At 47.1% G+C, this 25,641-nt stretch overlaps 1 protein-coding gene across 1 annotated transcript in view; it reads right to left on the reverse strand.

Annotated features, from left to right (window-relative positions):
* Window positions 1–5,545: 5,545 nt before the first annotated feature.
* The window catches only part of LOC140348334 (poly(rC)-binding protein 3), a 34,283-nt gene continuing 14,187 nt past the window's right edge, over window positions 5,546–25,641 (reverse strand). Inside the window, exons 6-12 of the mRNA XM_072434332.1 lie at window positions 21,469–21,597; window positions 15,347–15,421; window positions 14,967–15,008; window positions 11,815–11,893; window positions 9,830–9,876; window positions 8,510–8,679; window positions 5,546–5,662 (exon numbers count right to left, since the gene is read on the reverse strand). Of these exons, the coding sequence (XP_072290433.1) occupies window positions 5,626–5,662; window positions 8,510–8,679; window positions 9,830–9,876; window positions 11,815–11,893; window positions 14,967–15,008; window positions 15,347–15,421; window positions 21,469–21,597 (579 nt within the window). The 3' untranslated portion in view covers window positions 5,546–5,625. The remainder of the gene's footprint in view (window positions 5,663–8,509; window positions 8,680–9,829; window positions 9,877–11,814; window positions 11,894–14,966; window positions 15,009–15,346; window positions 15,422–21,468; window positions 21,598–25,641) is intronic.

Consider the following 25,641-nt stretch of genomic DNA (forward strand, 5'->3'; position numbering starts at 1 on the left):
TGTGTCCTTAGTTGTGTCCTCACAGTGTGTGTCCCTCATTGTGTCCTCACAGTGTGTGTCCTTCATTGTGTCCTCACAGTGTGTGTCCTTCATTGTGTCCTCACAGTGTGTGTCCTTCATTGTGTCCTCACAGTGTGTGTCCTTCATTGTGTCCTCACAGTGTGTGTCCTTCATTGTGTCCTCACAGTGTGTGTCCTTCATTGTGTCCTCGCAGTGTGTGTCCTTCATTGTGTCCTCACAGTGTGTGTCCTTCATTGTGTCCTCGCAGTGTGTGTCCTTCATTGTGTCCTCGCAGTGTGTGTCCTTCATTGTGTCCTCGCAGTGTGTGTCCTTCATTGTGTCCTCACAGTGTGTGTCCCTCATTGGGTCTGAGTGTGTTGTTACTGTAGAAGGTCGAATCTTGTGTCTAAATGAGGACAATTTGCCTGTGGCTGAAGCTCTCGACAGTAACACTAAAAACACAAAGGACTAAACCAGGACTAAACCAGGACTAAACCAGGTCTAAACCAGGACTAAACCAGGACTAAACCAGGTCTAAACCAGGACTAAACCAGGTCTAAACCAGGACTAAACCAGGACTAAACCAGGACTAAACCAGGTCTAAACCAGGACTAAACCGGGTCTAAACCAGGACTAAACCAGGTCTAAACCAGGACTAAACCAGGTCTAAACCAGGACTAAACCAGGTCTAAACCAGGTCCAAACCAGGTCTAAACCAGGACTAAACCAGGACTAAACCAGGACTAAACCAGGACTAAACCAGGTCTAAACCAGGACTAAACCAGGACTAAACCAGGACTAAACCAGGTCTAAACCAGGACTAAACCAGGACTAAACCAGGTCTAAACCAGGACTAAACCAGGACTAAACCAGGTCTAAACCAGGACTAAACCAGGTCTAAACCAGGACTAAACCAGGTCTAAACCAGGTCCAAACCAGGACTAAACCAGGACTAAACCAGGACTAAACCAGGACTAAACCAGGACTAAACCAGGACTAAACCAGGTCTAAACCAGGACTAAACCAGGTCTAAACCAGGACTAAACCAGGACTAAACCAGGTCTAAACCGGGTCTAAACCAGGACTAAACCAGGTCTAAACCAGGACTAAACCAGGTCTAAACCAGGTCCAAACCAGGACTAAACCAGGTCTAAACCAGGACTAAACCAGGACTAAACCAGGACTAAACCAGGACTAAACCAGGTCTAAACCAGGACTAAACCAGGACTAAACCAGGACTAAACCAGGTCTAAACCAGGACTAAACCAGGACTAAACCAGGACTAAACCAGGTCTAAACCAGGACTAAACCAGGACTAAACCAGGACTAAACCAGGACTAAACCAGGACTAAACCAGGTCTAAACCAGGACTAAACCAGGACTAAACCAGGTCTAAACCAGGTCTAAACCAGGACTAAACCAGGACTAAACCAGGTCTAAACCAGGACTAAACCAGGACTAAACCAGGACTAAACCAGGTCTAAACCAGGACTAAACCAGGACTAAACCAGGACTAAACCAGGTCTAAACCAGGACTAAACCAGGACTAAACCAGGACTAAACCAGGACTAAACCAGGACTAAACCAGGTCTAAACCAGGACTAAACCAGGACTAAACCAGGACTAAACCAGGTCTAAACCAGGACTAAACCAGGTCTAAACCAGGACTAAACCAGGTCTAAACCAGGTCCAAACCAGGACTAAACCAGGACTAAACCAGGACTAAACCAGGACTAAACCAGGACTAAACCGGGTCTAAACCAGGACTAAACCAGGTCTAAACCAGAACTAAACCAGGTCTAAACCAGGACTAAACCAGGACTAAACCAGGTCTAAACCGGGTCTAAACCAGGACTAAACCAGGTCTAAACCAGGACTAAACCAGGTCTAAACCAGGTCCAAACCAGGACTAAACCAGGTCTAAACCAGGACTAAACCAGGACTAAACCAGGACTAAACCAGGACTAAACCAGGTCTAAACCAGGACTAAACCAGGACTAAACCAGGACTAAACCAGGACTAAACCAGGACTAAACCAGGTCTAAACCAGGACTAAACCAGGACTAAACCAGGACTAAACCAGGACTAAACCAGGACTAAACCAGGTCTAAACCAGGACTAAACCAGGACTAAACCAGGTCTAAACCAGGTCTAAACCAGGACTAAACCAGGACTAAACCAGGTCTAAACCAGGACTAAACCAGGTCTAAACCAGGACTAAACCAGGAATAAACCAGGACTAAACCAGGACTAAACCAGGACTAAACCAGGTCTAAACCAGGACTAAACCAGGACTAAACCAGGTCTAAACCAGGACTAAACCAGGTCTAAACCAGGACTAAACCAGGACTAAACCAGGACTAAACCAGGTCTAAACCAGGACTAAACCGGGTCTAAACCAGGACTAAACCAGGTCTAAACCAGGACTAAACCAGGTCTAAACCAGGACTAAACCAGGTCTAAACCAGGTCCAAACCAGGTCTAAACCAGGACTAAACCAGGACTAAACCAGGACTAAACCAGGACTAAACCAGGTCTAAACCAGGACTAAACCAGGACTAAACCAGGACTAAACCAGGTCTAAACCAGGACTAAACCAGGACTAAACCAGGTCTAAACCAGGACTAAACCAGGACTAAACCAGGACTAAACCAGGTCTAAACCAGGACTAAACCAGGACTAAACCAGGACTAAACCAGGACTAAACCAGGACTAAACCAGGTCTAAACCAGGACTAAACCAGGACTAAACCAGGACTAAACCAGGTCTAAACCAGGACTAAACCAGGTCTAAACCAGGACCAAACCAGGTCTAAACCAGGTCCAAACCAGGACTAAACCAGGACTAAACCAGGACTAAACCAGGACTAAACCAGGACTAAACCGGGTCTAAACCAGGACTAAACCAGGTCTAAACCAGGACTAAACCAGGTCTAAACCAGGACTAAACCAGGACTAAACCAGGTCTAAACCGGGTCTAAACCAGGACTAAACCAGGTCTAAACCAGGACTAAACCAGGTCTAAACCAGGTCCAAACCAGGACTAAACCAGGACTAAACCAGGACTAAACCAGGACTAAACCAGGACTAAACCAGGACTAAACCAGGACTAAACCAGGACTAAACCAGGTCTAAACCAGGACTAAACCAGGACTAAACCAGGACTAAACCAGGTCTAAACCAGGACTAAACCAGGACTAAACCAGGACTAAACCAGGACTAAACCAGGACTAAACCAGGACTAAACCAGGTCTAAACCAGGACTAAACCAGGACTAAACCAGGTCTAAACCAGGACTAAACCAGGTCTAAACCAGGTCTAAACCAGGACTAAACCAGGACTAAACCAGGTCTAAACCAGGACTAAACCAGGACTAAACCAGGACTAAACCAGGTCTAAACCAGGACTAAACCAGGACTAAACCAGGTCTAAACCAGGACTAAACCAGGTCTAAACCAGGTCCAAACCAGGACTAAACCAGGACTAAACCAGGACTAAACCAGGACTAAACCAGGACTAAACCGGGTCTAAACCAGGACTAAACCAGGTCTAAACCAGGACTAAACCAGGTCTAAACCAGGACTAAACCAGGACTAAACCAGGTCTAAACCGGGTCTAAACCAGGACTAAACCAGGTCTAAACCAGGACTAAACCAGGTCTAAACCAGGTCCAAACCAGGACTAAACCAGGACTAAACCAGGACTAAACCAGGACTAAACCAGGTCTAAACCAGGACTAAACCAGGACTAAACCAGGACTAAACCAGGTCTAAACCAGGACTAAACCAGGACTAAACCAGGACTAAACCAGGTCTAAACCAGGACTAAACCAGGACTAAACCAGGACTAAACCAGGACTAAACCAGGTCTAAACCAGGTCTAAACCAGGACTAAACCAGGACTAAACCAGGTCTAAACCAGGACTAAACCAGGTCTAAACCAGGACTAAACCAGGACTAAACCAGGACTAAACCAGGACTAAACCAGGTCTAAACCAGGACTAAACCAGGACTAAACCAGGACTAAACCAGGTCTAAACCAGGACTAAACCAGGACTAAACCAGGACTAAACCAGGACTAAACCAGGACTAAACCAGGACTAAACCAGGTCTAAACCAGGTCTAAACCAGGACTAAACCAGGACTAAACCAGGTCTAAACCAGGACTAAACCAGGTCTAAACCAGGACTAAACCAGGACTAAACCAGGACTAAACCAGGACTAAACCAGGACTAAACCAGGACTAAACCAGGACTAAACCAGGACTAAACCACACCAGGACAAAGTCAGACCACACAGATCCAGGAAGAGCACATCTTTATTCTAATTTTACAAAACCTCAAAAACAAACACCATCAAATAGAAAAGATTGAATTGTTTCTCTCCAAACGTTCAAATCAGAAACGAGATTCCACAAAGTCAAAGTTTGATGCTACATTTGGTTAAAACGTCCGACAATAATGTTTTACAATTTGCGATTTCAATGCACGTTTCAAAATGCTAAAAACTATGGCTATTTCATTCAAAAGTTGCATATTTATTTTTGAGTTTTTGCGTCAGAGGCAAAAGCTGGTTCTGTTTTGATTGAACTTAAACAAATGTGTCCATGAAATGTGTCTGGAATTATGTCAAACCAATGAAAGAAAAAGAAAGAGACAATTGTGTAAAACCGTGCGATCAAAACCAGGTCCAAACAAGGACTAAACCAGGTCTAAACCAGGTCTAATCCAGGTCTAAACCAGGACTAAACCAGGACTAAACCAGGTCTAAACCAGGACTAAACCAGGTCTAAACCAGGACTAAACCAGGACTAAACCAGGACTAAACCGGGTCCAAACCAGGTCTAAACCAGGTCTAATCCAGGTCTAAACCAGGACTAAACCAGGACTAAACCAGGTCTAAACCAGGTCTAAACCAGGTCTAATCCAGGTCTAAACCAGGACTAAACCAGGACTAAACCAGGTCTAAACCAGGACTAAACCGGGTCTAAACCAGGACTAAACCAGGACTAAACCAGGACTAAACCAGGACTAAACCGGGTCTAAACCGGGTCTAAACCGGGTCTAAACCGGGTCTAAACCGGGTTCAAACCAGGTCTAAACCAGGTCTAAACCAGGTCTAAACCAGGACTAAACTGGGTCTAAACCAGGTCTAAAAGCAGGACTAAACCAGGACTAAACCAGGACTAAAGCAGGTCTAAACCAGGTCCATACCAGGACTAAACTGGGTCTAAACCAGGTCTAAAAGCAGGACTAAACCAGGACTAAAGCAGGTCTAAACCAGGTCCATACCAGGACTAAACTGGGTCTAAACCAGGTCTAAAAGCAGGACTAAACCAGGACTAAACCAGGACTAATGCATTCACTCTTCTGGCCCGATCTTTCCATTTTTGCACATCTTCAGTTCGATCATTTAGATTTTGTAAAGGATGTTGTGATGGTGGTCGTCATGGCGTCACAGGCTCCAGAGTAAAGCTCCAAATACAGGATCAGGTTCAATTACAACATGTTTCACATTGTTCCCGGACAACCGTGCAGAAAAGCATTGTTCTATTACAAGAATAAACGTTACAGTGACATAGTTATAATCCATTTAAACAAATATTGGAGTTGGTGCGATGTGTGGAGTTAGAGCGAGCCCATTCCTGTGACTTCAGACGTCAACCTGGAAGAGAGAACACACCACGAGAAGAGAATGTCACTGCGGAGTTTGTTTCAGAGAAGAAGAAAGGCCTAATCCTAACATGTCAACAAAGAGAAGAGCACAGTGTTCAAGGGAGGAAAACTGCAGCATCATGGAAACTGCAGCCAAATGTGTGGAAAATGTTCGGTGAGGAAAATGTGTGTGAAATGTGTGTGAAATATGTGTGAAATGTGTGTGAAATGTGTGTGAAATGTGTGTGAAATGTGTGTGAAATGTGTGTGAAATGTGTGTGAAATGTGTGTGAAATGTGTGTGAAATGTGTGTGAAATGTGTGTGAAATGTGTGTGAAATGTGTGTGAAATATGTGTGAAATGTGTGTGAAATGTGTGTGAAAAGTGTGTGAAATGTGTGTGAAATGTGTGGGCCAAATGGAAGAAAATTGGTGGAAAAATTAGAAAGAATAAAAAAGAGAGGAAAATGTGTGGAAAGTGTGTGTGAAATGTGCGGACCTTAATGGTGAAAAATTGGTGGAAAAGTTAAAAAAAAAAAAAACGAGTGGAAAATGTGTGTGAAATGTGTGAAAAACTGGAGCAAAAAGTGTGAAAAAAGTGTGGTCCAAATGGAGGAAAATGGTGGAAAAGTAAAAAAAATTGGTGGGAATTTTTTTTTTTTTAAAGAGAGGAAAATTTGGTTGAAATGTGTGGAAATGTGTTGATCAAATGGAGGGAAATTGGTGGTGAAACTGAAAAAGAATTGGAGGGAAATTAGGGAGAAATGTATAGAAAAATAAAGAAAAACTCAGATAATTTGAGGAAATTTTGTGAAAAGCGGTGGAAAACTGGAGGAAATAAATTGGAGTGGAAAATTACCGGAAAAGTTGGAAAAATAAGGACACATTTGTGGAATAATCTGGAAAATCTTAAAATAATAAGTAAAATAGCGATGCAGCGATAGTAGCAGACGGAGGAGACACAAAGAGCACATTTATGGACGAAGTGACAAATTGTACTGAGCGTTTTTCACACGACTCGTTTGTGTCGACAGCTTTAGCGCGTCGGCCTCAAGAGGAAAACACCAGGTCAACGCCTCGATCTGCACTTTTCAACCCGGAAGAATCAAATCAATCAAAACGTCCAAAGAGCCAGTGTAAAATGGACCTGTTTTTCACGTCATCACAAAACACAACCAAAGTGTGGAGCGTTTTCAACTGTAAAGGAGGAAAAAAGAAGGAGATTTTCAACATTAATGTTCCGTTTGGATGAAAACTCGCTTAGAAATGTCAAATATATAAATGACATGAAAAACTCTCACATGTGTTCGTCTGATGCCATTTCATTCAGAACCAGTTATTCAAAAGTGACAAATATATAAAAGTACTGCGGTAGCTCCTCCCCCTCTGCACCTCCCCCTCTGCCCCTCCCCCTCTGCACCCCCTCCTCTGCTCCTCCCCCTCTGCACCCCCTCCTCTGCACCTCCCCCTCTCCCCCTCTGCACCCCCTCCTCTGCACCTCCCCCTCTCCCCCTCTGCTGCACCCCCTCCTCTGCCCCTCCCCCTCTGCACCCCCTCCTCTGCACCTCCCCCTCTCCCCCTCTGCTGCACCCCCTCCTCTGCCCCTCCCCCTCTGCACCCCCTCCTCTGCTCCTCCCCCTCTGCACCCCCTCCTCTGCACCTCCCCCTCTCCCCCTCTGCACCCCCTCCTCTGCACCTCCCCCTCTCCCCCTCTGCTGCACCCCCTCCTCTGCCCCTCCCCCTCTGCACCCCCTCCTCTGCCCCTCCCCCTCTGCACCCCCTCCTCTGCTCCTCCCCCTCTGCACCCCCTCCTCTGCACCTCCCCCTCTCCCCCTCTGCACCCCCTCCTCTGCACCTCCCCCTCTCCCCCTCTGCTGCACCCCCTCCTCTGCCCCTCCCCCTCTGCACCCCCTCCTCTGCTCCTCCCCCTCTGCACCTCCCCCTCTCCCCCTCTGCACCCCCTCCTCTGCACCTCCCCCTCTCCCCCTCTCCTCCTCCCCCTCTGCACCCCCTCCTCTGCCCCTCCCCCTCTGCACCCCCTCCTCTGCCCCTCCCCCTCTGCACCCCCTCCTCTGCCCCTCCCCCTCTGCACCCCCTCCTCTGCACCTCCCCCTCTGCACCCCCTCCTCTCCTCCTCCCCCTCTGCACCTCCCCCTCTCCCCCTCTGCACCCCCTCCTCTGCACCTCCCCCTCTCCTCCTCCCCCTCTGCACCCCCTCCTCTGCTCCTCCCCCTCTGCACCCCCTCCTCTGCACCTCCCCCTCTCCCCCTCTGCACCCCCTCCTCTGCACCTCCCCCTCTCCCCCTCTGCTGCACCCCCTCCTCTGCCCCTCCCCCTCTGCACCCCCTCCTCTGCACCTCCCCCTCTCCTCCTCTGCCCCTCCCCCTCTGCACTCCCTCCTCTGCACCTCCCCCTCTCCCCCTCTGCACCCCCTCCTCTGCCCCTCCCCCTCTGCACCCCCTCCTCTGCTCCTCCCCCTCTGCACCCCCTCCTCTGCACCTCCCCCTCTCCCCCTCTGCACCCCCTCCTCTGCACCTCCCCCTCTCCCCCTCTGCTGCACCCCCTCCTCTGCCCCTCCCCCTCTGCACCCCCTCCTCTGCTCCTCCCCCTCTGCACCTCCCCCTCTCCCCCTCTGCACCCCCTCCTCTGCACCTCCCCCTCTCCCCCTCTCCTCCTCCCCCTCTGCACCCCCTCCTCTGCCCCTCCCCCTCTGCACCCCCTCCTCTGCCCCTCCCCCTCTGCACCCCCTCCTCTGCCCCTCCCCCTCTGCACCCCCTCCTCTGCACCTCCCCCTCTGCACCCCCTCCTCTCCTCCTCCCCCTCTCCCCCTCTGCACCTCCTCCTCTGTCCCACGTTACCTTGCGTTGATCAGATACTGGGCCAGGCTGATGTTGGCTGGACTTCCTGTGATGGTGATCTGCCTCTCGCTGGAACCTTCCAGAGCGTTGGCGATCTTGATCTGAGCTCCCGACATCTGACGGATCTCGTTTATCTTCGAGCCCTGACGCCCGATGATGCAGCCGATCAACTGCAGGGGGAGACAGCGAGCAGAGAGGGCGTGGCACGTTCCATAGAATGAAGTGATCCATCAGAATGCCACTGAGGAGGGTCCGACCACCACATGATGATGTGAATATAGAGACAGTGAATATTCTGTATATTTACTGAAGATTTTATCATCAAAAAGCTCCAAACGTAAAGTTTTATATCTTTATTTTAAACCAACAGTAAAGATACAGAAATAGTGACGACTTCACTTCGCTTTGTGTGCGACCTGGTGTTTCCACGTTTAATCCGTGTTTAAACTGTAGACGCACTGACAGGCGGCATCACCTTTGGCTCCGCCCTAACCACAATGCTGCACTGTGATTGGTTCAGTCCCAGCACCGCCGCTGGTCAATCGGAGTCGGACCAGATGGACTCTCGGAAACGTACCAATAGAATAGAAAGAGAATTCATTTTTCAATCGGGGAAGCACCAGTTATGATCGAGCCTCCATTTAATGCTGCGCTGCGGAACATTCCAGGCAAAGCCACAAATGTCCTGCAGATTTAAAACCGTCAGAATCATATCATGTTTGACGTGAAATGAAACTGGATGAAGGCTCAGACTGACCATGAGGACCAGACGTGCTGCTGCCACGACAAAAAGACCGAATTATTCTTCATTTTCCATTAAAAACACATTTCCGAGCTCCGCTGGCGTCGAGAAGTTTAATGCCACAGTGAGGAACCTCCAGGCCAAGCAAAAGTGTTACCATGGAGACAGGCAGATGACCAAACCAACCAACGGAGCATGATCGTCAGGGCTGCACGATGCGTCGCACAAGAGTCCGCCGCACGAATCGATATCCCAATGACACCGGGTTTGTCCGCGTGTCTGAAGCGACGCCGCGCACTCTGCTGCCATCTGCAGGACAAACGCCGCACGTTCACTGTGGGCGGATTGCTCCTCTGTCACGACGCCAAATCACGCCCCGTTTTTTTCCCTTTTGACGGTTTCAACGTTGTTTTGACGCAGCTGATACGATTGCGTCGAAACCTTAGATATATCAATAGTATCGCTAACGCAGCACAGCCGTATCTCAAACTCGTGTAAGACATCGTGCAGCCCTGATAATACCACAGTTATTGCGATATGGACCCTCCCACGGCCCTAAGACGTCCGTTTTGACTCACGTCGTTGGGGATGGTGAGCTCGTGAGCGCTGGCTGGACTTTCCAAACCTGTGCGACAAACGAGAAGAATCGTAAACGACCCAAAAGCGTTTCGTGCAGCGTTCCAGACGTCGCCGGGGAAACGGTCTGCGCGAGGGCGAGAGCTCTTCTGGGGCTGCGGACGCGAATGTGACAGAAGCTGGATATTTGTTATTGTCTGCAGAGCGTCCAGGGTCTGAGCGCCCGCAGAGCCGACTCGTACATGTGTAGAACGCGTCCTCTGGGTCGCATTAATCAGGCTTTGCAAGTACGAGGAAGAATACGGTTACTTCAGAGTAATAAAAGGCTCCGGGACGTGAACTCTGTTATGACTCTTTTATATCGAGATGCAAAAATCCAAATGTCAGAATTCTAAAGGGAAAAGAGACGAATCAGAAAACGGAAAATGTTTGGACCTTAACAAAGGGTTTTTGTAAGAAGTGGTTTTAGAATGTCGTTAAGTTAGTTTAGTGTTGAGTTCTGAGGGGTTGAGTTCAGAGGGGTTGAGTTCAGAGGGGTTGGGTTCAGAGGGGTTGGGTTCAGAGGGGTTGGGTTCAGAGGTGTCGGGTTCAGAGGGGTTGAGTTCAGAGGGGTTGAGTTCAGAGGGGTTGGGTTCAGAGGGGTTGGGTTCAGAGGGGTTGGGTTCAGAGGGGTTGAGTTCTGAGGGGTTGAGTTCAGAGGGGTTGAGTTCAGAGGGGTTGGGTTCAGAGGTGTCGGGTTCAGAGGGGTTGGGTTCAGAGGTGTCGGGTTCAGAGGGGTTGAGTTCAGAGGGGTTGAGTTCAGAGGGGTTGGGTTCAGAGGGGTTGGGTTCAGAGGGGTTGGGTTCAGAGGGGTTGAGTTCTGAGGGGTTGAGTTCAGAGGGGTTGAGTTCAGAGGGGTTGGGTTCAGAGGTGTCGGGTTCAGAGGGGTTGGGTTCAGAGGTGTCGGGTTCAGAGGGGTTGAGTTCAGAGGGGTTGAGTTCAGAGGGGTTGGGTTCAGAGGGGTTGGGTTCAGAGGGGTTGGGTTCAGAGGTGTCGGGTTCAGAGGGGTTGAGTTCAGAGGGGTTGAGTTCAGAGGGGTTGGGTTCAGAGGGGTTGGGTTCAGAGGGGTTGAGTTCTGAGGTGTTGGGTTCAGAGGGGTTGGGTTCAGAGGGTTGGGTTCAGAGGGTTGGGTTCAGAGGGTTGGGTTCAGAGGGGTTGGGTTCCAGAGGGGTTGGGTTCAGAGGGTTGGGTTCAGAGGGGTTGGGCTCAGAGGGGTTGGGTTCAGAGGGTTGGGTTCAGAGGGTTGGGTTCAGAGGGGTTGAGTTCTGAGGTGTTGGGTTCAGAGGGGTTGAGTTCAGAGGTGTTGGGTTCAGAGGGGTTGAGTTCTGAGGTGTTGGGTTCAGAGGGTTTGGGTCAGAGGGTTTGGGTTCAGAGGGGTTGAGTTCTGAGGTGTTGGGTTCAGAGGGGTTGAGTTCAGAGGTGTTGGGTTCAGAGGTGTTGGGTTCAGAGGGTTGGGTTCAGAGGGTTGGGTTCAGAGGGTTGGGTTCAGAGGGGTTGAGTTCTGAGGTGTTGGGTTCAGAGGGGTTGAGTTCAGAGGTGTTGGGTTCAGAGGTGTTGGGTTCAGAGGGTTTGGGTCAGAGGGTTTGGGTTCAGAGGGTTGGGTTCAGAGGTGTTGGGTTCAGAGGGGTTGAGTTCAGAGGTGTTGGGTTCAGAGAGTTGGGTTCAGAGGGATTAGGATCAGAGGTTTAAGGATCAGAGGTTTAAGGATCAAAGGTTTTAGGATCAGAGGTTTTAGGATCAGAGGTTTTAGGATCAGAGGTTTAAGGATCAGAGGTTTTAGGATCAGAGGTTTAAGGATCAGAGGTTTAAGGATCAGAGGTTTTAGGATCAGAGGTTTAAGGATCAGAGGTTTTAGGATCAGAGGTTTAAGGATCAGAGGTTATAGGATCAGAGGTGTTCGGTTCAGAGGTTTAAGGATCAGAGGTGTTTCGGTTCAGAGGTTACGTACCGGGGAAGGCGGGGGTGCTCTGTCCCACGGGGGTAAAGGGAGGAGTCTGCAGGGCCAGCTGGTGCAGTTTAGTCAGGTGCTGAGGGGCAGGGAGAGAGGAGCTAACAGGTCAAACACTCACACACTGCACACAAACAAAGCAAACGCAAAGAAACCAAACGCACAGGAAACAAAGGAGTGAGGAAAAAGGAGGGACGGAAAGAGCAGGAAAAAAGGGAACAGTTTGGAGCCTGAAAAACCGTCATACCTGGTGATGTTTAGCCTTATGCTAGCAAAACGTACACTCGTGTTGGACAGAGTTGGACGGAGTTGGATCTGTGAATCTGAGACGAGTTTAAACTTACAGACGTTCCACACTGGTCAAACGTGTTTCTTTGCTCTTTTTAACTCCTTTTTTTTACATGGTAGATTCTCCATTGCGTCTTCAGGGCGGAGCCATCGTATTTGCACACAGCGGGGGGTGATAAAGGACACTTTCTCTCAAGCCACGACGATGAATTCCCCAAACAAACAGACTCAGAAACATGTTATTTAAGGAGGCATCACAAGCTCAGTGAGAAACAACTAAATCCCCGTTTGGAGCTTCAACCGGTGATGTTTCCCAGCACCTTTCTGTTCTTTTTTTTTACGTGTGAACAGTTGTTGGGCCATGTTTGTCCGTGATTAGAAACGCGTTTATCGATTGGCCAGGCTAACACACAACAAGTTTAAAGACCTGATATATTCTACAGAGAAATACATATAGTTTAGCTTTACTTGTGCTGAGAGAGAGGACGTTGTTTCATGTGGTCGCAGATGCTAACGACATATATGCTAACCATAAACCGGCCCGACAAACCTGTACGTTTGTCTTCACCGCCCCCCATTTGAAATCCAACCGATAAACATTTGAAGTGGAACGGAGAAGCGGTCGGTAATTGTGTTGATCGAGTGTTAAATTGGAACGTTTGACCGAAATAGAAACGTTTTATATTCAAATGACTTTCAATCACAAAATATCATCTTCAAATGTGTCTCGCGAGCATCAAAGACCGTCGTATGTCTCACAATAATCCGCACACGGCTAGATTGTGTTTTTTTTTATATTTGATTTGCCGAAGCGTCTCCGACCCGCTGCGATCAGGAGCGTCCAGGAAACAAGAGGCCTTTGAAATTTGCAAACACATTTGAACCGGGCAAAAATCTGCAATCCGTCCACTTCAGGCCCATTCAGGCTCTGGATTGTGGGACGTTTTGGATGATTTGAGATGAAGAATGGGACGATTTCAAACTGTTGAATCATGATTATTACGGTCGTCACTTTGTTGTAAGTGAAAACAACACTAGAAGTATAAATGTGGCTAAAGAAGAGAACATGTCAAATGTGCCGCGAACCATTATTTTCTACCCTTTTATTTAAATAAAAGATATGACTGTTTATGGTCTCATCGCTACTAGAGACTTGATAAAATGGACTCTGGACTGGACCTGGACTGGACTTGGACTGGACCTGGACTGAACGGCCCATATTTGAGCCGTGACACACTTTTTGAGTCATTTTCTTGAAGCAGAGTCGGCCTCGCGCTTGCTAACGTCGCTAACATCCGTCAGCGCTAACTCTTATTAGCATACATTATTCACATACATTTGCCTGGGACATAAATACATGCAGCAGAGACGGTCGTCCCTGGGCGTCAGCAAAGTGAAGCGGGCGATCCATGAAAAGACGACAGGACCAATGACACGACCCTGAGGGCAGCTGCATAAACACACGTTATTATGAGAATAAATCAAACCTAAAGCTGCTCGGAACGTTCTGTATATTACATTTTGTTCATTGTAATAACAAAGTAATAAACTTCCTGTTCAAAAGTGTAACGAGCTTTTCACGTACGTGTTTTTATCACACGTGTTTTTATCACACGTGTTTTTATCACACGTGTTTTTATCACACGTGTTTTTATCGGACGTTATCAAAGAATTACTGACTCTGAACTCAACCTTGAGAAACTGTAACGACAAAGGAGAAACTTGGACTGGACTTGGACTGGACTTGGACTTGGACTTGGACTTGGACTGGACTTGGACTGGACTTGGACTGGACTTGGACTTGGACTTGGACTTGGACAGGACTGGACTGGACTTGGACTGGACTTGGACTTGGACTGGACTTGGACTGGACTTGGACTGGACTTGGACTTGGACAGGACTGGACTTGGACTTGGACTGGAATTGGACTTGGACTTGGACTGGACTTGGACTGGACTTGGACTGGACTTGGACTTGGACTTGGACTGGACTGGACTTGGACTTGGACTGGACTTGGACTGGACTGGACTTGGACTTGGACTTGGACTGGACTTGGACTTGGACAGGACTGGACTTGGACTTGGACTGGAATTGGACTGGACTTGGACTTGGACTTGGACTGGACTTGGACTGGACTTGGACTGGACTTGGACTTGGACTTGAACTTGGACTTGGACTGGACTTGGACTTGGACTTGGACTGGACTTGGACATGACTGGACTTGGACTGGACTTGGACATGACTGGACTTGGACTGGACTTGGACTTGGGCTTGGACTGGACTTGGACTGGACTTGGACTTGGACTGGACTGGACTGGACTTGCCCTTGGACTGGACTTGGACTGGACTTGGACTTGGACTTGGACTGGACTTGGACTGGACTTGGACTGGACTTGGACTTGGACTTGGACTGGACTTGGACTGGACTTGGACTGGACTTGGACTTGGACTTGGACTTGGACTTGGAGAATCTTTATGACATTAAAAGATAAAAGTGAGTCAAACCTTTCAAAATAAAACGCTGCTGCAGTTGGTGAAATGGATTGCTGTTGTCATTGTTCTCTCTGCTCCGTCCTCAACAGAAACAAACCCTCAAACACAAGAATCGTTGAAGGTTTTTGTGAGAAAATAAGTTCATCTAAGGTTATTTTTCATAAACGAGTGAACTCCACTTCAACTCTGTGATGTTCCAGCCTCAATCACACGAGAAGCGTCTGATTCTACCACAGATTCACACAGTTATGTTCAAAGACTTTTTACACGTTACATATACAACAAATACATTCAAATATTAAAAATCCATTTATTTATTACAAGTATTCATCGTATTCCCAACGTTTCACAAGAAAAGAGATGAAACTCACGTCCGGGTGTGGCACGGCGAACTGTCCCTGGATGGTGTAGGCCTGGCAACGGAAAAGCAGAACGAGTCACGCTGCTTTAAAAGACACAAACTGTACTTTTTTATCTCTTTTGACGCCGTTCTGTCCTTCTTTTCTCATTTTATTCTGTCCCTTTGTTCCTTTCTCCAGCTCCTCTCCTCCGCCGCCTCGCCGAGTCTCACAAAAACACTCGCTTTCAAAGGCGGAGCTCCATAAATCGCCTCCACCACGACCGCGCGCTCGCATTAGCACGTCGGAGCTAGCTTTTGTTTATTTCCCCGCGGTAAAACCCCCTGCCGCCAGTAGATGGAGCGCTAATGCAAGCACCTGACGAGATGGTGAAAAGGTGGAGAATGGCTGACCTGTCCTCCAGAGAAGATGACCGGGGTCGAGGCGGGTTTGGGCCGATACGGGATCGTGGCACCTTTAGGAGGAGACTGTGAAGGAGACAGTGAAGAACAATGACACTGAAGATCTGTGTGAGGAACAATGACACGCTGAAGATCTGTGTGAGGAACAATGACGTACTGAAGATCTGTGTGAGGAACAATGACGCACTGAAGATCTGTGTGAGGAACAATGACACGCTGAAGATCTGTGTGAGGAACAATGACACTCTGAAGATCTGTGTGAGGAACAATGACACGCTGAAGATCTGTGTGAGGAACAATGACACTCTGAAGATCTGTGTGAGGAACAATGACACGCTGATGATCTGTGTGAGGAACAATGACACGCTGAAGATCTGTGTGAGGAACAATGACACGCTGAAGATCTGTGTGAGGAACAATGACACTCTGAAGATCTGTGTGAGGAACAATGACACACTGAAGATCTATGTGAGGAACAATGACACTCTGAAGATCTGTGTGAGGAACATTGACACTCTGAAGATCTGTGTGAGGAACAATGACACTCTGAAGATCTGTGTGAGGAACAATGACACGCTGAAGATCTGTGTGAGGAACAATGACACTCTAAAGATCTGTGTGAGGAACAATGACACTCTGAAGATATGTGTGAAGAACAATGACACTCTGAAGATCTGTGTGAGGAACAATGACACTCTGAAGATCTGTGTGAGGAACAATGACACACTGACGATCTGTGTGAAGAACAATGACACACTGACGATCTGTGTGAGGAACAATGACACACTGACGATCTGTGTGAAGAACAATGACACACTGACGATCTGTGTGATGAACAATGACACTCTGAAGATCTGTGTGAGGAACAATGACACACTGACGATCTGTGTGAAGAACAATGACACACTGACGATCTGTGTGAAGAACAATGACACACTGAAGATCTGTGTGAGGAACAATGACACTCTGAAGATCTGTGTGAGGAACAATGACACGCTGAAGATCTGTGTGAGGAACAATGACACTCTGAAGATCTGTGTGAGGAACAATGACACGCTGATGATCTGTGTGAGGAACAATGACACGCTGAAGATCTGTGTGAGGAACAATGACACGCTGAAGATCTGTGTGAGGAACAATGACACTCTGAAGATCTGTGTGAGGAACAATGACACTCTGAAGATCTGTGTGAGGAACAATGACACTCTGAAGATCTGTGTGAGGAACAATGACACTCTGAAGATCTGTGTGAGGAACAATGACACGCTGAAGATCTGTGTGAGAAACAATGACACTCTGAAGATATGTGTGAAGAACAATGACACTCTGAAGATCTGTGTGAGGAACAATGACACTCTGAAGATCTGTGTGAGGAACAATGACACACTGACGATCTGTGTGAAGAACAATGACACACTGACGATCTGTGTGAGGAACAATGACACACTGACGATCTGTGTGAAGAACAATGACACACTGACGATCTGTGTGATGAACAATGACACTCTGAAGATCTGTGTGAGGAACAATGACACACTGACGATCTGTGTGAAGAACAATGACACACTGACGATCTGTGTGAGGAACAATGACACACTGACGATCTGTGTGAAGAACAATGACACACTGACGATCTGTGTGATGAACAATGACACTCTGTAGGGATGTTAGGGATCATCTCAAAATGGGTTGAAGCTGAAAAGACGTAATTTTTTTCGTCTCTCTCTGGCCCCTCCCCCCCTCATGTTCTGGCCCCTCCCCCCCTCATGTTCTGGCCCCTCCCCCCTCATGTTCTGGCCCCTCCCCCCTCATGTTCTGGCCCCTCCCCCCCTCATGTTCTGGCCCCTCCCCCCCTCATGTTTGGCTTCACATCAAATGTTACGCGTTGATAAAACAATAGTAGCTTGATAGACCTGCTCACCTCTAGTGAACATCCCTGAACATCCTTTGGTAAGTTTATATTTAGAAGTTATGAACTCTGCAAATAATGTCACCTGTCGCGTATGTTTGTTTACTCAATCCACATGGTCCACGGGCCCTAGGGGCCCTAGGGGCCCTACGACACGTCCCATTCAACCCAAACTGTGAGATGACCACATTGAGATGGTCTCAAGAGGATGAGAGAGTGAGAAACTCATGTTTCTTGTCAAAACCTGTAATTGTCAATTGCCTGAGTTTAGACCTTAGACATGTCAGAGTGACAGGAGCAGGACACGCCCTTTTGTCTCAGTGAGAATCTCACGTCTTCTGTGATTGGCCAAAACCTCATGCGGGTTTGTTTTGTTTCCTTCTTCTGGTCAGTGCGCAGCACGTGACTAGAGCATAATCTCTTGATCATTTGCTGCGCCGCGTCTTGCCGCAAAAAAGCTTTTCCAACTTTTCTGCACCAGCCGCGATGGCGACGGCGACGCCCGCCCCGCTGCCCCTCGCGGGCCACGGCGCGCCACGGCGCGCCACGGCGCAGCGCTCGCCTTGAGCACAGCGCTCGCGGCAGCGAAAATATTAAGTCTTTTCAGCTTCAACCCATTTTGAGATGATCCCTTACTGTTGCAGAATCTTACTGAAACTATGTCAGAGCGATTGTGTGATCAAAAATAAAGGTCCTATTAGATCTTCCTCTGTACCAAATATGCATCCATTTTCTACTGCTTGTTCCCTTTCGGGGTCGCGGGTGACTGGAGCCTATCCCAGTGACTTCGGGCCTTAGGCGGGGTACATCCTGGACAGTGGCCAACTTGTCGCAGTCCAACACAGAGACATAGACATTACAGACAGTTCACTCTCACAGTCATTCACTACGGCCAATTTAGAGTCACCAATTTACCAATTTTTACCAAACACATCATGTGATTGGATGGTGGGAGGAGCCGGAGAACCCGGAGAGAACCCACGGTAACACGGGGAGAACATGCAGACTCCACCCAGAGAGATCATGTGATGTTACTAAATTAAACTAAAATGGAATAAACATTGGTGCTAAAAGGCTCAGCGTGCTTCAAACTGAACCACGTTGCTTTTCTTTCTTCCTTCATAATCCTCCAGTGTTTCTATCATTAGCACCACGGAGTAAAAAGAATAACATAGAAATGAAAATAGTCAGAACTGGACGTGTGACGGTGGGAGGGCGGTTCAATTAGACTCCAGGAAATTATAAGAAGAAGAAAAGGACTCATTTCCCGTGGACGCTCCCACGTTCTGGTTTAACCACGTTTCGACCGGAGCTCTTGGGCTGGTTTAGGTTCAGAACGTTTAGAGAAAATCAGAATTGTTTTGTATTTGTACGTTTTACTCCCGAGGTCGATCTGAGCAAGTCACAAAAAGACGTTTAGCACTTCTATGTGTGTGTGTGTGAGGGGCGTGGCTAGAGCTAGTGTGTGTGAGGGGCGTGGCTAGAGCTAGTGTGTGTGAGGGGCGTGGCTAAAGCTAGTGTGTGTGAGGGGCGTGGCTAGAGCTAGTGTGTGTGAGGGGCGTGGCTAAAGCTAGTGTGTGTGAGGGGCGTGGCTAGAGCTAGTGTGTGTGAGGGGCGTGGCTAGAGCTAGTGTGTGTGAGGGGCGCTGCTAAAGCTAGTGTGTGTGAAGGGCGTGGCTAGAGCTAGTGTGTGTGAGGGGCGTGGCTAAAGCTAGTGTGTGTGAGGGGCGTGGCTAAAGCTAGTGTGTGTGAGGGGCGTGGCTAAAGCTAGTGTGTGTGAGGGGCGTGGCTAAAGCCAGTGTGTGTGAGGGGCGTGGCTAAAGCTAGCGTGTGTGAGGGGCGTGGCTAAAGCTAGCGTGTGTGAGGGGCGTGGCTAAAGCTAGTGTGTGTGAGGGGCGTGGCTAAAGCTAGTGTGTGTGAGGGGCGCTGCTAAAGCTAGTGTGTGTGAGGGGCGCTGCTAAAGCTAGTGTGTGTGAGGGGCGTGGCTAAAGCTAGTGTGTGTGAGGGGCGTGGCTAGAGCTAGTGTGTGTGAGGGGCGCTGCTAAAGCTAGTGTGTGTGAGGGACGTGGCTAAAGCTAGTATGTGTGAGGGGCGTGGCTAAAGCTAGTGTGTGTGAGGGGCGCTGCTAAAGCTAGTGTGTGTGAGGGGCGTGGCTAGAGCTAGTGTGTGTGTGAGGGGCGTGGCTAGAGCTAGTGTGTGTGAGGGGCGCTGCTAAAGCTAGTGTGTGTGAGGGGCGTAGCTAGAGCTAGTGTGTGTGAGGGGCGCTGCTAAAGCTAGTGTGTGTGAGGGGCGCTGCTAAAGCTAGTGTGTGTGAGGGGCGTGGCTAAAGCTAGTGTGTGTGAGGGGCGTGGCTAAAGCTAATTTGTGTGAGGGGCGCTGCTAAAGCTAGTGTGTGTGAGGGGCGCTGCTAAAGCTAGTGTGTGTGAGGGGCGTGGCTAGAGCTAGTGTGTGTGTGAGGGGCGTGGCTAGAGCTAGTGTGTGTGAGGGGCGCTGCTAAAGCTAGTGTGTGTGAGGGGCGTAGCTAAAGCTAGTGTGTGTGAGGGGCGCTGCTAAAGCTAGTGTGTGTGAGGGGCGCTGCTAAAGCTAGTGTGTGTGAGGGGCGTGGCTAAAGCTAGTGTGTGTGAGGGGCGCTGCTAAAGCTAGTGTGTGTGAGGGGCGCTGCTAAAGCTAGTGTGTGTGAGGGGCGCTGCTAAAGCTAGTCTGTGTGAGGGGCGTGGCTAGAGCTAGTGTGTGTGAGGGGCGCTGCTAAAGCTAGTGTGTGTGAGGGACGTGGCTAAAGCTAGTATGTGTGAGGGGCGTGGCCAAAGCTAGTGTGTGTGAGGGGGGCTGCTAAAGCTAGTGTGTGTGAGGGGCGTGGCTAGAGCTAGTGTGTGTGTGAGGGGCGTGGCTAGAGCTAGTGTGTGTGAGGGGCGCTGCTAAAGCTAGTGTGTGTGAGGGGCGCTGCTAAAGCTAGTGTGTGTGAGGGGCGCTGCTAAAGCTAGTGTGTGTGAGGGGCGTGGCTAAAGCTAGTGTGTGTGAGGGGCGTGGCTAAAGCTAGTGTGTGTGAGGGGCGCTGCTAAAGCTAGTGTTTGTGAGGGGCGCTGCTAAAGCTAGTCTCTGTGAGGGGCGCTGCTAAAGCTAGTGTGTGTGAGGGGCGTGGCTAGAGCTAGTGTGTGTGTGAGGGGCGTGGCTAGAGCTAGTGTGTGTGAGGGGCGTGGCTAAAGCTAGTGTGTGTGAGGGGCGTGGCTAGAGCTAGTGTGTGTGTGAGGGGCGTGGCTAGAGCTAGTGTGTGTGAGGGGCGTGGCTAGAGCTAGTGTGTGTGTGAGGGGCGTGGCTAGAGCTAGTGTGTGTGAGGGGCGTGGCTAAAGCTAGCGTGTGTGAGGGGCATGGCTAAAGCTAGTGTGTGTGAGGGGCGCTGCTAAAGCTAGTGTGTGTGAGGGGCGTGGGTAAAGCTAGTGTGTGTGAGGGGCGTGGCTAAAGCTAGTGTGTGTGAGGGGCGTGGGTAAAGCTAGTTTGTGTGAGGGGCGTGGCCAAAGCTAGCGTGTGTGAGGGCTAAATCTAACATGCACAGGAACAGTTTTACCTAATTTCTTTGACTTCTCTGCATGTGAGGGGCGTGGCTAAAGCCTCTACGCCGCATTTGAACCTCTCTTTATGTCATGCTAATGCTAATGCTAACGTTAGATGCTTAATGACCTGGAAATATCAGATTGTGGCTCTTGACAAAGCGAGTGCGGTACGGCCATAAACAGGAAACAGCTGTTGCTAAAGCGCTTTGCTAGCTTTGTGTTGCTAACTTGCTACGCTAGCTTTGTGTTGCTAAGGCTTCACATATAAGCATTTTGGTGTTTTCAAGTGCGTTTTTGTGGATTTGATTGTTTGGTGACAAATGATTCTTTTGTGTTTCTTTCTGCGTCTTGTTTTGGCCTGAGTCTGTGTTCTTCCTCTCGTCCAATCATCTGGCTCTGGAGCGCCTCCTCCTGGAGCCCAGGAGTCATTACCTCGAGCATGACGAGCGCCTCCTCCTGGAGCCCAGGAGTCATTACCTCGAGCATGACGAGCGCCTCCTCCTGGAGCCCCGGAGTCATTACCTCGAGCATGACGAGCGCCTCCTCCTGGAGCCCAGGAGTCATTACCTCGAGCATGACGAGCGCCTCCTCCTGGAGCCCCGGAGTCATTACCTCGACCATGACGAGCGCCTCCTCCTGGAGCCCAGGAGTCATTACCTCGAGCATGACGACGCAGATCTGGCGCACACACTGGATACAGGCCTCAGGAGTCCCAGAGATGGTCACGGCGCGTTCTGTGGAGTTTGGTAACATGTCCCCGGCGACCTGCACCTGCGCACCTGTGGACTACACACATATATAAATACTACTTCTACTACTGCACCTGTGGACTACACACATATATAAATACTACTACTACTACTGCACCTGTGGACTACACACATATATAAATACTACTACTACTACTGCACCTGTGGACTACACACATATATAAATACTTCTACTACTACTGCACCTGTGGACTACACACATATATAAATACTTCTACTACTACTGCACCTGTGGACTACACACATATATAAATACTACTACTACTACTGCACCTGTGGACTACACATATATATAAATACTACTACTACTACTGCACCTGTGGACTACACACATATATAAATACTTCTACTACTACTGCACCTGTGGACTACACACATATATAAATACTTCTACTACTACTGCACCTGTGGACTACACACATATATAAATACTTCTACTACTACTGCACCTGTGGACTACACACATATATAAATACTACTACTACTACTGCACCTGTGGACTACACATATATATAAATACTACTACTACTACTGCACCTGTGGACTACACACATATATAAATACTACTACTACTACTGCACCTGTGGACTACACACATATATAAATACTACTTCTACTACTGCACCTGTGGACTACACACATATATAAATACTACTACTACTACTGCACCTGTGGACTACACACATATATAAATACTACTACTACTACTGCACCTGTGGACTACACACATATATAAATACTTCTACTACTACTGCACCTGTGGACTACACACATATATAAATACTTCTACTACTACTGCACCTGTGGACTACACACATATATAAATACTACTACTACTACTGCACCTGTGGACTACACATATATATAAATACTACTAATACTACTGCACCTGTGGACTACACACATATATAAATACTTCTACTACTACTGCACCTGTGGACTACACACATATATAAATACTTCTACTACTACTGCACCTGTGGACTACACACATATATAAATACTTCTACTACTACTGCACCTGTGGACTACACACATATATAAATACTACTACTACTACTGCACCTGTGGACTACACATATATATAAATACTACTACTACTACTGCACCTGTGGACTACACATATATATAAATACTACTACTACTACTGCACCTGTGGACTACACATATATATAAATACTACTACTACTACTGCACCTGTGGACTACACACATATATAAATACTACTACTACTACTGCACCTGTGGACTACACACATATATAAATACTACTACTACTACTGCACCTGTGGACTACACACATATATAAATACTACTACTACTACTGCACCTGTGGACTACACACATATATATAAATACTTCTCCTACTACTGCACCTGTGGACTACACATATATATAAATACTACTACTACTACTGCACCTGTGGACTACACATATATATAAATACTACTACTACTACTGCACCTGTGGACTACACATATATATAAATACTACTACTACTACTGCACCTGTGGACTACACATATATATAAATACTACTACTACTACTACCACTGCACCTGTGGACTACACACATATATAAATACTTCTACTACTACTGCACCTGTGGACTACACACATTTATAAATACTACTACTACTACTGCACCTGTGGACTACACACATATATAAATACTTCTACTACTACTGCACCTGTGGACTACACACATTTATAAATACTTCTACTACTACTGCACCTGTGGACTACACACATATATAAATACTTCTACTACTACTGCACCTGTGGCCTACACACATATATAAATACTTCTACTACTACTGCACCTGTGGACTACACACATATATAAATACTTCTACTACTACTGCACCTGTGGACTACACACATATATAAATACTTCTACTACTACTGCACCTGTGGACTACACACATATATAAATACTTCTACTACTGCACCTGTGGACTACACACATATATAAATACTACTACTACTACTGCACCTGTGGACTACACATATATATAAATACTACTACTACTACTGCACCTGTGGACTACACATATATATAAATACTACTACTACTACTGCACCTGTGGACTACACATATATATAAATACTACTACTACTACTGCACCTGTGGACTACACACATATATAAATACTACTACTACTACTGCACCTGTGGACTACACACATATATAAATACTTCTACTACTACTGCACCTGTGGACTACACACATATATAAATACTACTACTACTACTGCACCTGTGGACTACACACATATATAAATACTACTACTTCTACTGCACCTGTGGACTACACACATATATAAATACTACTACTACTACTGCACCTGTGGACTACACATATATATAAATACTACTACTACTACTGCACCTGTGGACTACACATATATATAAATACTACTACTACTACTACCACTGCACCTGTGGACTACACACATATATAAATACTTCTACTCCTACTGCACCTGTGGACTACACACATTTATAAATACTACTACTACTACTGCACCTGTGGACTACACACATATATAAATACTTCTACTACTACTGCACCTGTGGACTACACACATTTATAAATACTTCTACTACTACTGCACCTGTGGACTACACACATATATAAATACGTCTACTACTACTGCACCTGTGGCCTACACACATATATAAATACTTCTACTACTACTGCACCTGTGGACTACACACATATATAAATACTTCTACTACTACTGCACCTGTGGACTACACACATATATAAATACTTCTACTACTACTGCACCTGTGGACTACACACATATATAAATACTACTACTACTACTGCACCTGTGGACTACACACATATATAAATACTTCTACTACTACTGCACCTGTGGACTACACATATATATAAATACTACTACTACTACTGCACCTGTGGACTACACATATATATAAATACTACTACTACTACTACCACTGCACCTGTGGACTACACACATATATAAATACTTCTACTCCTACTGCACCTGTGGACTACACACATTTATAAATACTACTACTACTACTGCACCTGTGGACTACACACATATATAAATACTTCTACTACTACTGCACCTGTGGACTACACACATTTATAAATACTTCTACTACTACTGCACCTGTGGACTACACACATATATAAATACGTCTACTACTACTGCACCTGTGGCCTACACACATATATAAATACTTCTACTACTACTGCACCTGTGGACTACACACATATATAAATACTTCTACTACTACTGCACCTGTGGACTACACACATATATAAATACTTCTACTACTACTGCACCTGTGGACTACACACATATATAAATACTACTACTACTACTGCACCTGTGGACTACACACATATATAAATACTTCTACTACTACTGCACCTGTGGACTACACACATATATAAATACTTCTACTACTACTGCACCTGTGGACTACACACATATATAAATACTTCTACTACTACTGCACCTGTGGACTACACACATATATAAATACTACTACTACTACTGCACCTGTGGACTACACACATATATAAATACTTCTACTACTACTGCACCTGTGGACTACACACATATATAAATACTTCTACTACTACTGCACCTGTGGACTACACACATATATAAATACTTCTACTACTGCACCTGTGGACTACACACATATATAAATACTACTACTACTACTGCACCTGTGGACTACACATATATATAAATACTACTACTACTACTGCACCTGTGGACTACACATATATATAAATACTACTACTACTACTGCACCTGTGGACTACACATATATATAAATACTTCTACTACTACTGCACCTGTGGACTACACACATATATAAATACTTCTACTACTACTGCACCTGTGGACTACACACATATATAAATACTACTACTACTACTGCACCTGTGGACTACACATATATATAAATACTACTACTACTACTGCACCTGTGGACTACACATATATATAAATACTACTACTACTACTGCACCTGTGGACTACACATATATATAAATACTACTAC

Source organism: Eucyclogobius newberryi, unplaced genomic scaffold, assembly GCF_026437365.1.
Source record: "Eucyclogobius newberryi isolate DKJ021-1_F unplaced genomic scaffold, fEucNew1.0.hap1 SCAF_67, whole genome shotgun sequence".
NCBI lineage: Eukaryota > Metazoa > Chordata > Actinopteri > Gobiiformes > Gobiidae > Eucyclogobius > Eucyclogobius newberryi.